Source organism: Anneissia japonica, unplaced genomic scaffold, assembly GCF_011630105.1.
Source record: "Anneissia japonica isolate Jap-2015-1 unplaced genomic scaffold, ASM1163010v1 scaffold4446_len648930_cov198, whole genome shotgun sequence".
NCBI lineage: Eukaryota > Metazoa > Echinodermata > Crinoidea > Comatulida > Comatulidae > Anneissia > Anneissia japonica.
In genome coordinates, this window is record NW_022683639.1 from 481,089 (window position 1) to 497,556 (window position 16,468).

Sequence of the window (16,468 nt, forward strand, 5' to 3'; positions counted from 1 at the left end):
TATATACAGTATATATAGTATCTATATAATATATATATACTTTATATATGAATACATATGTATATATATGTATATCGATCGATTGAATGATATGATTGATTGAATTATATATTTTATTGTTGTTTTGGTGAATTGTATAAATTGGAATATTGTGAATTGGTTTAATTATGCATTTTATTGTTTTATTGATCTGTTTTATTGATAAAATAAATAAATAAATGAATACAAATTAAAAGTAAAAGTAAATAATAAAATAAGTTAAAACTGTATTAACTTGCTTTTGTAAAACAGAAAATTTTACCACACTTTTATTATTTTTATATGACATTAAAAATTTGTAAGATTTTTTTTATATTAGGAATGGTTGTTTGATTATTGAACGCTTTCTACTTTTAATGTATTTTAGTTAAAATTATACATTTTAAATTGTTTAAAGCGCACTGAGATGTCGCCAGATATGTTTGCACTTTATATGGAATGTATTATTATTATTATTGTTATTATTATTATTATTAAATAAGAAAATGCTTGATTTCATTTAGAGTTATGTTGGCATGTGTATTGAGGGCAATAGGTGCCGCAATGGAGCCTCGTGTTTCACCGACTGTTCAAATATTGGATATAGTTGCATATGCCCAATACAGTTCTATGGAAAATACTGTGAAAATAGTAATATTGTTGTATTTTGAGTTTTACAATAACAACTGGTGTCACAATGATGAGGTGATGATGGTGACGATGTTGATAATAATGATGAATGATGAATCACTTATCATGATAATATTTTTTATTATGAAGATCATAATGATGATGGTGATGATGATAATGATGATTAAGAAGATGGATGATGATGATGACGATAATGATGATGATGATGATGATGATAACTACGACGATACTGAAGTTAATGATGATGAAAATGAGTATATGATCATATAATCATGATCATGTTTTCTTTTATATAAACAAATTCACTTCAATCTGTTTTTGGATGACGATGACGCGATGATGATAATGATGATTATGATGATTATGATGTTGAAGTTGATGATAATGATGGTGAAGGATGATGATAATGATGATGAGGATAGGATGAGGAAGATATATGATTACTGTATATGGATTGCGATGACGGCAGAGATTATTTTATTACCCTGCACTGCCTTTATTACAGCGTTTACTCACACACCTGTTTTGAGAACAAGAATCATCGGTGGTCCATCTGCAAGTAACATTGCATTCTCACACAAGAAAAATCACTATCTTGTCATTGGAGGATAGTAAGTGGCTATTTACAATTCATGAATATATGTCATTAGTTTATAAACGTACACGAGGAGACCTCAATCAATCAAACATATTGCGTCGATTTAAAAATAAATAAATAAATAAAATGGCTCATTGTACCTGAAGTTTGGTCTACAAATAAGTCTAGGTCAGACCCAGTAGCAGATCTAATGGGAAGAGAGAACCATCACTTCCTTTCCCCTTCCATCTCCCCAAAATTATTTAAAAAAAACCCCAAAAAATGGGAGAAAAAAAAGAAAATTAAATAATATATTTTTCAGGCCCAGCAGCAGTATGTCTTCAAATGGAGCTAACCTAAATTATGCAAGGATTCATAAAGGATTTGACCAGAATACCATCATCCGTGTGTTTAATAAAACGCATGGGAGGGTACCGTACTCGCGCGATTAAGCGCCCCGTTTAAATAAGCGCCCTTCTCGAATAAACGCCTCCCAATAATCCACAGTCCTAGGATTGATTGGATTATAAGAAAACCTGCAATGATCATGCCATCCTGCTAATTTCAATCGGCCGAATATGGCCAACAAGCTAACCACCACCACTACCATCACTAATTTCATCTGCTATTCTGCTGTTATGTAGGCCTAATACTGAAGTCACAACATTCTTGTCATGACAAGCAATGCTCTCTGGACAATTATCTTTTCCGCCACACCACCATTCGTAATTTTCTGTTTTCTGATGTCCTTGTATTATATACAGTAATCGTTTTTCATTTAAGTGTGCCTCTTGAATTTTCATAAGAACCTCTCGATTTTCATCTATTTCCATAAGCGCCCCCTCAATTTCCACTCTGTTTTCATAAGTGCCCCGATCAAATAAGCGCCCCGTTTGAATAAGCGCCCCTGAAAAAGTGCAAAAAAAATTTTAAGCGCCCGGGCACTTATTCGCGCGGGTACGGTACTCACTGCGTGTGACGGCGACACCACGGCAACGCGACAACGAACGCACGCGACGAAACCAACGAATTGCTTTCTTCATGAGGATCCGTTCAGACTGCCGCTGACAATCAGCAGACGTCATTACGTCGTCTATCCCTCGCCGAAAGCAGAGGTTTTCGTCGTGCGACGCAGCGAAGTGCCCGGCTTTCGTTGCATTGCCATAGCAGTTATATTGCAGAATAGCAGTTATACTGTGATCTGCCAAATCCCATCAGTTCATCTTGATTTTTTGCAGTCATTAATCAATGCAATACCTTTTTACAGTGATGGTGTTGCAGAAACTACAACGAAAGTATATAAGTACAGCAGTATCTCTGGTTTCTACGAGTATCTGCAGGATTTATCTGGCACAAGTGTAGCACTCAAGATGGAGGCCTTTGAGATAAATGACAAACTATATCTGTTCGTCGCTAATTATAAGCAACATGGTGGATCAACTATTACAACGTCTTACATCTACACAATTAAGTCGGAAACAGGTTATAAACTCAACTTATTTTAATGGAAAATTACAAGATATTCTGTTATATTGGATAAAAACTACAAAAAAACAGTATTTGGATTTATATATCAAAATGCCAAATAGGCTATCTATTTCCAATGTAACACATACGAAACAATTTAATTTTTGTTGGTATACACACTTACTAAAAAATCTAAATATAGATTCGAGTTTTTTCTTGGCCATGTCCTTTATTAGCACGCGAGGCCCGGTACGCGAATATTATCGAAGCTAATACAAGACGTCATCGGTACCTGTCTCTTATACACATCTTTTGTTGTCATGGCGAGATAGATTATCTTGACAAGTCGACAGTAAAAATTGTATGTTGTCATGGCGAGATAGATTATCATGGCAAGTCGACATAGTAAAAGTTGTATGTTGTCATGGCGAGATAGATTATCTTGACAAGTCGACATAATACAAATTGTATCTTGTCATGACAACATAACTTTTATTATGTCGACTTGTTAAGATAACCTATCTCGCCAAGACAACATAACATTTTTACTATGTCGACTTGTCAAGATAATTTATCTCACCATGACAACATACAACTTTTATTATGTCGACTTGTCAAGATAATCTATCTCGCCATGACAACATACAATTTTTACTATGTCGACTTGTCAAGATAATCTATCTTGCCATGACAACATACAACTTATATTATGTCGACTTGTCAAGATAATTTATCTCGCCATGACAACATACAATATGTATTTGTCGACTTGTCAAGATAATCTATCTCGCCATGACAACATAACATTTCTACTATGTCGACTTGTCAAGATAATCTATCTCGCCATGACAACATACAATTTTTATTATGTCGACTTGTCAAGATAACCTATCTTGCCATGACAACATACAACTTATATTATGTCGACTTGACAAGATAATCAACATACAATATGTATTATGTCGACTTGTCAGTATAATCTATCTCGCCATGACAACATACAATTTTTACTATGACGACTTGTCAAGATAATCTATCTCGCCATGTCGACATGATATGTATATTATATCGACTTGACAACATAAATTATCTTGACAAGTCGTCAAGTCGAATGGCACTTAGGTGCTTCCGTAACTACGAGCATTAATTTTGAACATGTTCAAAATTAGCGTCACGAGTTCAGAGCTGTTCTGCCGCGTTAGCAATTAGGCAAACTCTTCTTAAATTGCTGGAAACGATGCAGTGGTGTCTGGTTTTCTTTTTGAGGTATTCTATTACATCACTACAGTCTATTAGTAAAATATACAAAAAAAAAAACAAAAAAAAAACCGGGAACAGCCCTCTGAACTTGACGAAATACGGTAGTGCTGTAATGTATATTATAATTTCTATTGTATATACAGTGATGATTTAAAGATGATATTAGGAGCTCAGATTGAGTTTGAATAGGTTTTTTCTTTTAGGTTTGTTTGAGCAGCACCAAGCAATTAGCACACAAGGCGCCTATTCCGCATCTTATTTGAAACTTAATGCAAATCATTACTTGCTGGTTGCCAACTACTATGGGTCAACCTTAGACGTGAATTCAATAGTATATCAATGGAACAGCGACAGCAACCAGTTCATCGAATTTGCCCAGCTTGCAACCAATGGGGCTAGTGGTTGTAAACTATTCTCAATCGACAGCAGTTTATATGCTGTAATAGCGAATTTTAAAGGGTCGATAGACGGACATTCTGTTTTCTCTAAGGTTTGGACAGTCATCAAGGGCGGCTTTGCTTCAAGTAAGTAACAATCAAGGACAGAATACACACAGTCAAACACAGGCTAATGATATAAATGTATATTATATTGATTGACTCATTGATTGATTGAATGAGCGATTGGCTAATTAATTCATTTATCCATCCATTCATTTATTCATTCATTTTTCATTAATTCATTCATTCAATAATTGATTATTCCATATTATAGGCCTATCCACTCTATTTTGATCATTTGAATGAATATGTAAACGGCATATTTTTATATACGAGGTTTTCTAAAGCTTTTTCATTCGGGCATTATTGCAAACACATGTATATTTATTTTCACTTCAGGGGTTTACAAAGGCTGTTTTGTGGACAGCGGTAGTAGAGCGCTTCCATCAATCCACACCAGTTATGTATCTATGACTGTAGATTGGTGTATAGCATATTGTTACGATCGTGGCCATGCGTACGCTGGTTTGCAGGCGGCAAGCTACTGTTTTTGTGGCGGCGATACATACTCCAAGTACGGCCAACGACCAGACAGTGAGTGCAATTCTAATTGTAGAGGGAATCCGCTAGAAAAATGTGGTGGTGGTTGGAAAAACTCTGTATACAATACGGGTGCAGGTAATAATTATATTATGTTTTATAGTAACATTGGTAAAAATACAAAGTTAGTTACGGTACGTCACTGCTTCCCTAAACAAAAGGTTATTTTAAAGGCGATAAAGGTGTGTACATTACATTCAGAAAAGAGAATAAGAATGTTTAAGAAAAATTGACATAATTGATTATTAGATGTTAATATATTATGGTGCCGTCTCTAATTCTAAATCTATAGTAGATATAATGACTTGCATTATTCTGCCTCTTGTTTCTTTTGTAGATTATCGACATGTCTAACTCTATAACTACATAGTGTTTGTGTACATTAATATTGCAGAGAATTCACTAAGCGAGACTAACGCAGGATCTATTGGAATCGATGTGTTTGAGAGTGATGGCGTGACTTATCTAGTGGCGGTTAATCATTTTGAATGTGTACAGAATACCATAGTTTACACATTCAACAAATACACCAATGAGTTTGAAATTCACCAAAGAATTCCATTAGAACACTGTCCTATTACTGTTACTGTGTTCAAGGTAGGTACAATGGTATGCATACCATTTCAAACTTGTGAAATTCGCACTCCTAATATAGGACTAACAATTGTACCTAATAATAATAGACCATGAATTTATGCGCTGGACAATAAAAGCCTACAGGTGCAGTTGCCAAGATTTGCAAATTTATTATTATAAGTATGGCTTCAGCCATTTTCACGGGTCCACCTCAGAAATTTGCTTCCATTGATTGCAAAGAAGGTGCATTTTACTTAAACAATGGTGCAATTAGGAACCGATAGTCATGGTGTTTTAACATACTGAAAACAAAATGTAGTGGTCGGGTGGCCCGGTGACGATGCTGCATGCGACGTTCCTGCAAAGTATGATTTCCATGCTACTGTCACGCTTTGTTACATAGTGGGACTCTTAGGCCTATGCAGATTGTAGCAAACTGCCAATTTTGTTTACCTTTGTCAAATCCTCACCAACATTTACATATTGGACGTATAAACTGCGTAGAATTTAGCATATAACAATGATTTATCTTCTTTCAGGTGGGAGGAGAAATATTCATGGTTCTGGGCACTGATAGAAAGGAATGGTCGGCAAGTGATGTTGAAAGCTACACAACGTCATCCCCAATCTTTAAACTGGAGGGTAGCATGTTTGTCAAATATAGGACTGTGACGTCACAAGTATCTTGGGACTTTACTTTTTTTGAGCGAGATGGAGAATACTTTTTGGGCCAATCAAATCAAAGGAATGAAAATGATGGCAGCAGCTCCGATGCAAGTTTCAACATATATCAATGGATTTAGTTAATAGTCTACTAAAATATGAACAGGCCTAATAGCGTTTTCCTGTTCGCAGGAATATGAAGGAATCGTCCAAAGTAGTTTTAAATAATGACTATATCAATCACAATGTGTACATTTGTGAACATACTGGAAAACAACAATGCTGTGATAAACAATGGATGGATCTCAGTATATACGAAAGCAATAATCAAAGACTAAAAAGCAAACTCTTATTAGGCGTGTTTTGTAATAGTTTATTATTAATAACATGATTTGATTTACCTCTAGTATGTTAAAGTCTCGATTATCGACTATGGCCTAATACTGCAAACAACTATCCGAGACTCAGCTAGTGAATGAATAGCTTAAATAGCTTATTCAACAGCAATTTTTGGCAAGCGGTGTTAACCTTAACAGGCCATTGCAAAATATTCACTGAATATTTTTTTTATGGAGAATTAACAATAATATACTCACAAACACTATTTGTATATTGTAGCATTTTTCTGTAATCACTGTCAAGGTTTTCTCATTCCTGAAAATGACACAATATAGGTAGAACATTGAATTATGGCCTGTCATTATTTGGTGTAACGTGTGTTATATGTTATTCGAACAGTAGCCTTATTTACACGGCCGTTTGCTATCAGATAGGTAACACCGATGAACTTCAGTCGCGCGTCTACACGATAAAAAAATCTGACCTGCAAAAAATGCACACAATGCTACTTGTTTTGAAACCCTTTGTCTAAAAAGTTTTAAAATGTATTTAATTGATAAATACATAATTTTACAAATAATAATAATGGAATTCACACTGTTTATCAACAGCAAATTACTGCGATGACTCACACAGGTCAAACAACAGCTAATTTGTATAAAGACCGCTGCGATGCAGAGGTAGCTGCATAGATCATCGTGGTTATTCATCCATTATGTGGAGTTATTAGGTAGTTTTCGCTGCACGATGTTAACCTTAACGTTAATCTCAGGATTTTACGTGGTAGCGCATGCAGATTTCGGTTTGTTTACAAAAGTTATCGCGTTGCATGTTGGGTACTAACATTAAAGTTAAGGTTAACGTTGTGTGGCAAAAACTACCTATTAAATCTGTTTACATGGCCACATAATGCAATTACCATGGTAATTTCCTGATTTTTCATGAGGTTTCTGATTCACAGGCACAGGTGAATTTTTTATGGCTTACTATGTTCCAAATTGTGCTTTTAGACCACAATGTTTAGGACTGGCAATTAAAATAAAGTTATCTGAATAGCATAATTATATTTTCTGATCCAAAGATCTCGTTCTCGTTGTAGCTTTGGACGACAGGGGGACAAGGCCTGTCTGACATTTCACATTTCTTGACAAAAATGAATAGAAATAATTAAAATTATTTATATAAAAAATAAAATAACACAGCTATGTAAATCCACATTTATTAATAAAATTTAAACTGAGTTGTCAGATTTGGTTGCAATTTTAATAGCAAAATTTAAAGAAGAAAAAAAATTAAATCAAGGAACACCAAAACCAGGATGAGCTTGGAGCTTCCTTGGTGCTACTTGAAGAAGACCGCCTTCGCTGGGTTCGTGCAAAACCATAATCCTCATCTGCAGAACTGGGTTCAGAGTCTGTATTCTGATCGGTGTCATATGCTTTAGTTGACAATGATGCTACAAATTCAGTAGATAAAGTTTCCTGATTCCTTTGGGAATAACAAAGAACAACCAGTTTTCACACAATTTCAAAATAATTACACTGCCTGAATTCTGGAAAGTAAATCTCAGTTATCAACTTTCAATGAGAGGATCATCAATTGAGAATTCAGTGGATTTACAAAATAAAATTAATCACCAAAAATTGAATGTTTATGCAAATATGTCTCAGTTACTTAATAGCAAGAAAAATATTTGTTTTAATTTTTAATGCAAGTTAATAGCTTACTTAAATTAATATACAAACTAACTAAAATGTACTGTATTAAAAAACATAAGCCAACATAAACTAGTATATCAAATACAGCAGCACATATGATATGATGGTGGTTGAGCAATGGACTTGGACAGACAAGCTTTTCAACATAAAACAAATGTAGTAACTTCAACAACAAAGTATGCTCTAGATTTAATCAAAAAGAGAGTAGAAGATGTGTCTCTGCACTTTGCACAGACAAATCACAAAAGAAACACAAGGTTACTTTGACACACCAAAAAGTCTAAAAAATATAAGGTGAGTGTTGTATTTCATTTTGAAAAAAGGCCCAAAAATACTTGTATGTTGTTTGAAAAGTCTAATTTATGCTACAATTTATAAGTTTTATACATAAGCGCTGAAAGTTCAAAATAAAGTGGACTTTTCAGTAATGCATTAATGGCAATACCATATATACTTGCATATAATGTGACCAAGTTTAAGGAGAATTTTGGATGACGTTGTATGGACGACCCCTTGTTTCATCGTCGTTATTCCAACTTTTTGATACTTTTATGGTTTTTACTGCATCTAGCTGGTTAAATTTCGGGCCAATCTTCCAAATAATACCATTCTGTGGGCTTTTAATGTTCATCAAAATCTCAAGTCCTGCAATAAAAATTTCATTTATTCATACTAATACTTAGTAGCTTCATTTCAATGGTAGTAAATTGGCATGTTACAGACGATCCGCACATATCAGACAAACATGATTTAAAAATGTTGCGCATATATAAGACAACTGCCTGTTTTTTGATCGTTATTTGCTTTTTTAAGCCATGTTTTGTACGCGAGGACATACGGTATTACCACTGGTTTATGTTATGTTAGGAATGATTGTTTTCCTAGAAATTTAATTCATATTAAATTTAGTGAGATAAATTGACTTACCTATTCCCATGTCCCTGCAACTGGTCCCACACAATGAGTTCACTTCCAGCTGTAACCAGTCTTAAACTGCCTTGTTTGTTTTTAGTCACACTTATTTTAACGATTCGCCCGATGTCTTCATCTGTAATCGTAGCTACATATATTTCCTCTGGTAACACTCGCACTGCAAATGTCAAAACATGCTCTTAGTCCTTAGAAGTCTATTAGAATTTTAACAAATGATTAATTTTAAACAATTATTAAAAATGTTAATTGATGTATAGTTCTTTTTTATGGTAAAAAGTCACTCCACAAATAATATAATTTTAAGTATTAAATAACAGTTTTTTTTAATATAAAATGTATGTAACAACAACAATAATAATAATAATAATAATAATAATAATAATAATAATAATAATAATAATAATAATAATAATAACTTCATTGTTTCTCTTTTGTAATTGAGGCAAAATTGCTAAAGTGATGTGCAACAAGATGACATAAGTACATTGGTTTTGCTATACAAGATTCTTACTTAACTAATAATGCGTAATTAATACATTATCAGTATATTTTGTTACATTATTTTTCACTTAACTAATAATGTAAAAAAAGTATAATGCACATTCCAAGAAATGAAACACATTGTTTCATTTATAAAATGAAAGTTTCATTTCAATTCAGCATTAGTTTTCTTTTCAACACTGTAGTCCCTTGGACAGGAGAGTCTTACCATTTATGAATGAGTTGCCAGTATCTACATCGAGGCCTGTTGATACTAATAATCCATCTTCCACCATCACAGAATCAGTTAAACCAAAGTTACTCATCTGGTTCTTCAACTTGGTTAGTTTACCTTTGAGATGAAAACAATTACAATAATATGTGGGCATTTAGATAGCGCTCTTCACAACGAAGTCTCAGAGCGCTGCTCCAATTTATTACCCGAGTCATTGTAACGATGCCTATGGAGGGAGTATTACATAGTTGTTGCATGAAATAAATCAGTGCACAATGAACTTGAACCCACTTAAAGACACCGGGTGGAGAGAGACAACATGGATAAATTGCCTTACCCAAGGACAAAAGCGACTTTGCACAGCGAGTGTTTCCAACTCTCTACATTAAGGTTACGAGTTCCGAGTCGCACCAATTGCAAACCGCTTCCAATAAATACCAATTCAGGAGTTCAAATATCACAATACAACAATACTGTATATAACTTCTAACATAGAATTTTAACATTTAACATCTATAACATACTTCAAACTAGTCTTGAAATTTCACCAGTTTCGTTATTTTTGAAGTTTTAAATTTAATTATAATTTTTTTATTTATACCTCTGGCCGATTTTGTCTGTACTGCAAATGCCCATAAAAATATACTCACCTGTTTTCCATGCTAAAACTTTGATATTTTGTCCATCATCCCCATAGTAAATTTTTTTATTGGAGGATGCAATGCATTTTATAGTCGTCTTTGAAGAGGTTTCTCCACTGGACACATTTTCTGAGCAATACAATGGTGCTAACGACTTTTCACGCAATTCCCAAACCTTGATAACGCCCTCAGATGATCCACTGAATGCATGGCTTTCGTCAACCTTTATTAAGAGAAAAGAGTTAAGTGAGAATCAGAGGAGAGCTCTGTCGATCTGTATTCATATATTTAGGCTCATACACAAAATTAGTTATTATGCTTTAGGAGTCAGACTGTCACATAACAGGAATTATGCACAGAACCACAATGTTGCAAGAACAATACTAACCCAAAGACAAGTTACACAATCATGTGCCAATACTGAGAACAAGTTGTTTCCTGATTCAATGTCCCACAATTCTACCTTACCACCATCTAGAGAGAAAAGAGATTGGATAGAAAAGAAAAAAATTACTTCAAATAGAAAGCATATGAAGCCTGGTTTCCATACAATCGCTACACACTATCGTCAACTCCTTTGGCAACGCTAATTGGTCAGTTGAATCAGGGAGTGTTGCTGTGCTTAACAAATTTTAAAACTATAAAACAAAATAATAGTGAGAAGAAAATAAGTTCCATATTCATTTACAAGAGAACTATAAATATTAAATAAATTTTTTAAGATATGGTCTTTAATTATTATGTACTGTACATTACTAAAATGACATGCATTATTAATTAATTAATTTCTTATTGTCACTTGCTCAACAATTTATAAAACTACAAAACAACAATAGAAGTAGAAAATAATTTATACATTTCCTTAACAAGAGAGCTATATAAATCAGATTAATGGTCTTGCATATTAATATCTCTAATTTAATACAAAATATTTTGCATTTTGTATAAAAGTGATAATGAATGAAGAATAATTATCTTTGAGGTATGCAAGAGCACTATTGTACCTGAGCCGGATGTGATGTACCCTACTCCAGCAAAATAGTCCATGCATGTCACAGGGTTGTAAGTGTAGATAGAACGTACAAGAGATGTTGATGAGATACACCAAACTTTGATGGAACAATCTAATGAAGCACTCAGTGCAAGTTCACACCCTTCAGCTAGATCTTCAACAAGATTTTCTGATATGTGGTAAGAAAAAAAAACTCAGAATATTTATTTATTACCATTTTTAAATATCAAAGTCTATACAAGATGAAAACTAATATTGGTTTATGTAAAATTGATAATTTCAGGGACAAAGATGACTTAAAATTTAATAATTAGAAATTAGAGCTTTAAGCCAGGCACTCACTGTGTCGTGCGGCTGTCACACAATGAATCCAACTCCGCGCTCTGTAAGCGATAGATGACGTGACACCATCTGCTCATTGTCGGTGGCAGTCTGAACTGATCGTCTTTAAAAACAATCCGTTGCGCGCGCGTCGTTGCATTCTTTAATAATAATAGATGGATTTATATAGCGCAAATAAACGAGGTCTCTATGTGCTTGGGACTAGATGTTGCACTTTTCAATAACATTCTCCTCCCCTGAAGGTCACTTCATGTCCTCTGCAGCAAGTAAACCAACGCACTTTCATCCATCCATTACAGGGGACGAGTGAACCAGTACACTGGGGTAACCCCCTACTCATCTCGAAAGATGTACTGGGGTTTTTTAAAGTGCACATGAGCATTTGTGTACACTGGGCCTACGGTTTATAGTCCTTAACCGAGAAGACTTGTTCTACCACCAGAATTATAGGACTGAGCCGGCCGCGAACCTGTGCCGATATTGTTGGCTATGATCACGGTGCCCCTGCCTTAACCGCTCGGCCATTAGGCTTGCTCAAAGAAATGCAAGCAATGAGCATAATTAAACTTGTAAAAATATTAATAAGCTCTATCTTCTCATTAATAATCTGCATTCTGCTTAAAATCAATGACTCCGTTTACTATGGTAACTTTAATAATAATAATAATAGTGTAGCTTTATATAGTGCCAAATCCATCTAAAATAAGATGCTCAGGGCGCTTGATATGTGGACTAGGAAATCAATCAATGACTTTCTTCACCCCTAAGGGTCCCTTCGTGTCTGTGCTACCCGGTAACCCGGTACCAGCAACTCTCATCGTCCACCACATGGCTGTCTGTTCCAGTACACCGGGGTATCCCCCTACTCGTCTCGAAGGATGTACTGGGTTCTTTATAGTGCACACGAGCCATTGTATACACTGGGCCTACGGTTTATAGTCCTTATCTGAGGAGATTTGTTCTACCATAGGAACCATAGGCAAGCGTGCCGTTCAAACCAGCACCGATATTATGGCTGTAGCTTGCGGCACCCCTGCTAACCGCTCAACCATTGAAATCTATTATTGGCAAGTAACAACCCCAAAAACAACATGAAGAACATAGGAAACTACATTAGTCTTCCTGAGACAAATAATTAATTATAATTACCAATTACAATGATATGCATACTTACCAAGTCTTTGGTTTTCTGTGGAGTCGAGGAGCTTGACAGAGGTCACTGTATCCGTATGTCCGCCAAAGCTATGTTGTTCTTCCTTAGTATCCATGTTCCAGACCTTCACCATTGTATCACGTCTTCACAGTACCAGAATCAAAGAAGAAAGCAGAAGAAAAATAACATGACATTTTGTATGCTTTTGGTTCTGTTTTTTAGATTGACAAATCTCAATAAGATATTATTGCACTATTTAACGAGAATAAAATCTATCAATCAATTAATCAATATATTACAGGTGCCACCAATGTATGCATCCATTATAAAAACAATGGAGAATGTTTAAAAAGGATGTTTAATTGATTATTTGAAAACTTTCTTTTGATAGAGACCTATATATTACAGATACAGAATAGGCCTTCATTATTATCCATTGCTGGAAATTACATTGCTCACTTTTACATAAGTCAAAAAAAATGTTATAAATTACTTATACATTATTAAACATCATTAAACTGTCGTTTATATATTAGCATGGAGGTGTAATATTATATAATATACTTCCATGACACCAAAATTCACAAAAATAATTAAATAAAAATCCTACCCTCCTGATAAAATGGTATTTTCTATAGAGTGCACAGCCACAATGAGATCATTGTGACCTTCAAAAGCGTGGGCAGAAAACTTGGCAGTTGCCCAGAATGAGGCTGGAGAGCTAGATTTGGACGGTTGAGAACTAGGCTTGGATGACTTAGGTTTTTTGACTGCAAAAAAAATGGATATGAGCAGCAAGGTTTGATGACATGTAGTGAAAGTGTTATTATTACAAGTGCTCTAAGACTTCCTTTTGATTCTTTGGAATGCATAATCACTAAAATGAAAATCTTATTGTACACTTTTTTGATTTCTTGCTTGCTCCATTATTCTTTGGACACATTGCTACATTTGTGTGGTACGGTTGCAAAAAGTATCATAATGTTATCATTTTAGAGCAAGGCAATAGAAACCTGTATGGAGATTGGATTAAACATATTATTTAAAACAATAATTAAATTAGTGTAAAATATATCTGACCATGTCTAGTTGAGTCACTTGTTTCAATTCTAATATGTTTTGATTTAGAATGATCTTCTGTATTTTCGGTTGTTTCACTAGCTACAGCAGTCATGGAATCCTTAACACAAAGCCTTTCATCAGATTCTGTAAGCTCCTCCTCTTCTGCAAATTCATCTGCTTTCCTTTTCATCTCAAGTTCTTGTGGATATGAGAGATCTGCATCTAAGGAATTATCCCTTATACTGATTTCTGTATCATCATGTTTTTTTGATGTGTTCAATAATTCATTAACACTGTCATTTGCAAAACTCGAATCCTGAGTTTCATGTGAAAGGTTACTTTCTGTGATGGATTCATCACCAAGTTCGGACAATTTTTCAAGGAGTATATTTCTTATGTCATCTTTACGTGAAACCTAATGAAACAAATGAGATGCAGCCATTGGTTAGATTTGACAACATCAATTCTGCTATATTATGTATCATGTAGCACACCATCCATGTATTGTTAATAATATAGTTCTAAGTCACTCTAACAAAACTCCCACCATGGCCTACTACTGTAGGCCTACTTAGACCGTGCTTATCCTTAGGCTAAGTCACCCTACCAGGCCTAGGCCTAGCTTAGTAGTTAGTAGTAGGCCATAGGCATAGGCTAGGTACCTTCTTTTCATATTACACAGTACTTTTTGACAATGTTGTGCGTAGTTTGTTCCTTTTGATCAATTTGATTTGCTGACGTATTTTCTAAGTCGTTTCAAACTGCGCAAGGATTCTTTCAGCATTTATGGTAAAATATGACACTTATGAACTGATATTGATATTAACTTATTATTAGATTATGATTCAATATAACATATTTTTTTTGGAGATATATGGAAATTCTGATGTTTTAAAATTTGCAGTGATAGATAGGCCATCCATGTTGTATGTGGGACATGCAGCACAGTCAGTAATTATTAAATTTATTAAAGATATACCACTACTAAAAAACTAATATGAATAGGCCTAGACCTAATAGGAATTAGTTTTTTACAGATTCATCTGGTCTAGGCCTAGCCTATGCCTCCTAGGGCCAAGGCTAGGTGTGTCACCTATGGAGTACTGTACATTGAAACACATCATTCAGGCTTATATTACCTTGCAAGACAAAGTATTGTATGTAGGCAAATTATATAGGACTTTATTTTTATAACACTTTTTAATTTACAGGATAAGATTCCTGAATGTGGTTTTTCTTTTAATGAACTAAAAATCATCATACAACAATGACAACTTCTTATTTGCGCTGTACATACACATAACAAGAGTACTGTAAATATGATTTTTTGCAACAAGAGTAATAATAGGCCTACTATACAAATATTACTTAGGCCTTAGTAATAGTAGGCCCTTAGTTAGGAAGTCACATTATAATATATGTTATTTAAACTGGCCTACGATGTATTATGAAAAATACACAAGTTTAAAAAAATCAGACTGCCAATCATCCAAATTCCTCCACCAACAACCCAGGTCCACCTCACTGGCACACCATCTTTCCACCTACCCAACCACACACGATCCATGACCATCCATGCATATCCGGCTTACACACATGTGCCAACGTTTTTATTCAATGTCACACCATAAACAGAAAAAAATTAGGCCTAGGCCTACACTAGTACTACAGTATAAATCAGTATCAAAACGTGCAAATAGATCAAAATGTGCATGAGCTACCCTTTTGTGTCGATTAATCACAATTACCATCCTTTAAGGTCTCATATAAATTGCTAGGCCACCGACCTTTTGTAGATCACACCCGGAAAAATCCTTCAGCCTAGGCTAGGCCCTACCAATATAGGCCTAGGCCAGGCTTTCCAGCAGGGGGCCTAGCAGACCCGTTCATGTTTTAACACACTTTAATGTGTTCACAACCTGCCTTGGTATTACTTTTAACAAAAACTAATTAACCTTAAGATTTTCTTCGTCTGTCAAAATCCTATTCACTGTTTCTAATCTTTCAATTTGTCTTAATTTCTTCCGTAATTTTCTGACAAACAATAACGAATCACTCGCACTTGTACATGTGGACGCCATCACCGCCACTCTGCACTGCACTCTGACCATGTTTTGAAATTGCGCCACCAATCATGATTAATTGTTCTTCCACCATCATAGAGCTATTAAACAACTAGAGTGCTGACAAGATGGCGGAGCAATGTAGAGTTGTGTATGTGTAGCATCCAAGATGGCTGCCGTAGGAAAGCGCCACCTTCAGGCTTAATATACATATTATTACCATAAATAAGCCCTCTGA

The 16,468-nt window shown here is 34.7% G+C and overlaps 2 protein-coding genes across 2 annotated transcripts in view; one reads left to right on the forward strand and one right to left on the reverse strand.

The window, feature by feature from the left end:
• Positions 1 to 6,461, forward strand: part of LOC117100565 — an 8,649-nt gene extending 2,188 nt beyond the window's left edge. Inside the window, exons 2-8 of the mRNA XM_033240344.1 lie at positions 543 to 669; positions 1,175 to 1,280; positions 2,514 to 2,728; positions 4,177 to 4,497; positions 4,813 to 5,091; positions 5,408 to 5,610; positions 6,129 to 6,461. Of these exons, the coding sequence (XP_033096235.1) occupies positions 543 to 669; positions 1,175 to 1,280; positions 2,514 to 2,728; positions 4,177 to 4,497; positions 4,813 to 5,091; positions 5,408 to 5,610; positions 6,129 to 6,392 (1,515 nt within the window). The 3' untranslated portion in view covers positions 6,393 to 6,461. The remainder of the gene's footprint in view (positions 1 to 542; positions 670 to 1,174; positions 1,281 to 2,513; positions 2,729 to 4,176; positions 4,498 to 4,812; positions 5,092 to 5,407; positions 5,611 to 6,128) is intronic.
• Positions 6,462 to 6,604: 143 nt separating this feature from the next.
• LOC117100574 (autophagic-related protein 16.2-like) lies at positions 6,605 to 16,276 on the reverse strand. Its single transcript, XM_033240352.1, has 10 exons — positions 16,123 to 16,276; positions 14,186 to 14,582; positions 13,716 to 13,875; positions 13,127 to 13,248; positions 11,603 to 11,779; positions 10,987 to 11,072; positions 10,608 to 10,821; positions 9,952 to 10,074; positions 9,237 to 9,399; positions 6,605 to 8,079 (listed from the first exon to the last, which is right to left on the reverse strand). Exons 1-10 carry the CDS (start codon positions 16,246 to 16,248, stop codon positions 7,884 to 7,886), a joined length of 1,764 nt encoding a protein of 587 aa, XP_033096243.1. The 5' UTR covers positions 16,249 to 16,276; the 3' UTR covers positions 6,605 to 7,883.
• Between the last annotated feature and the right edge of the window lie 192 nt (positions 16,277 to 16,468).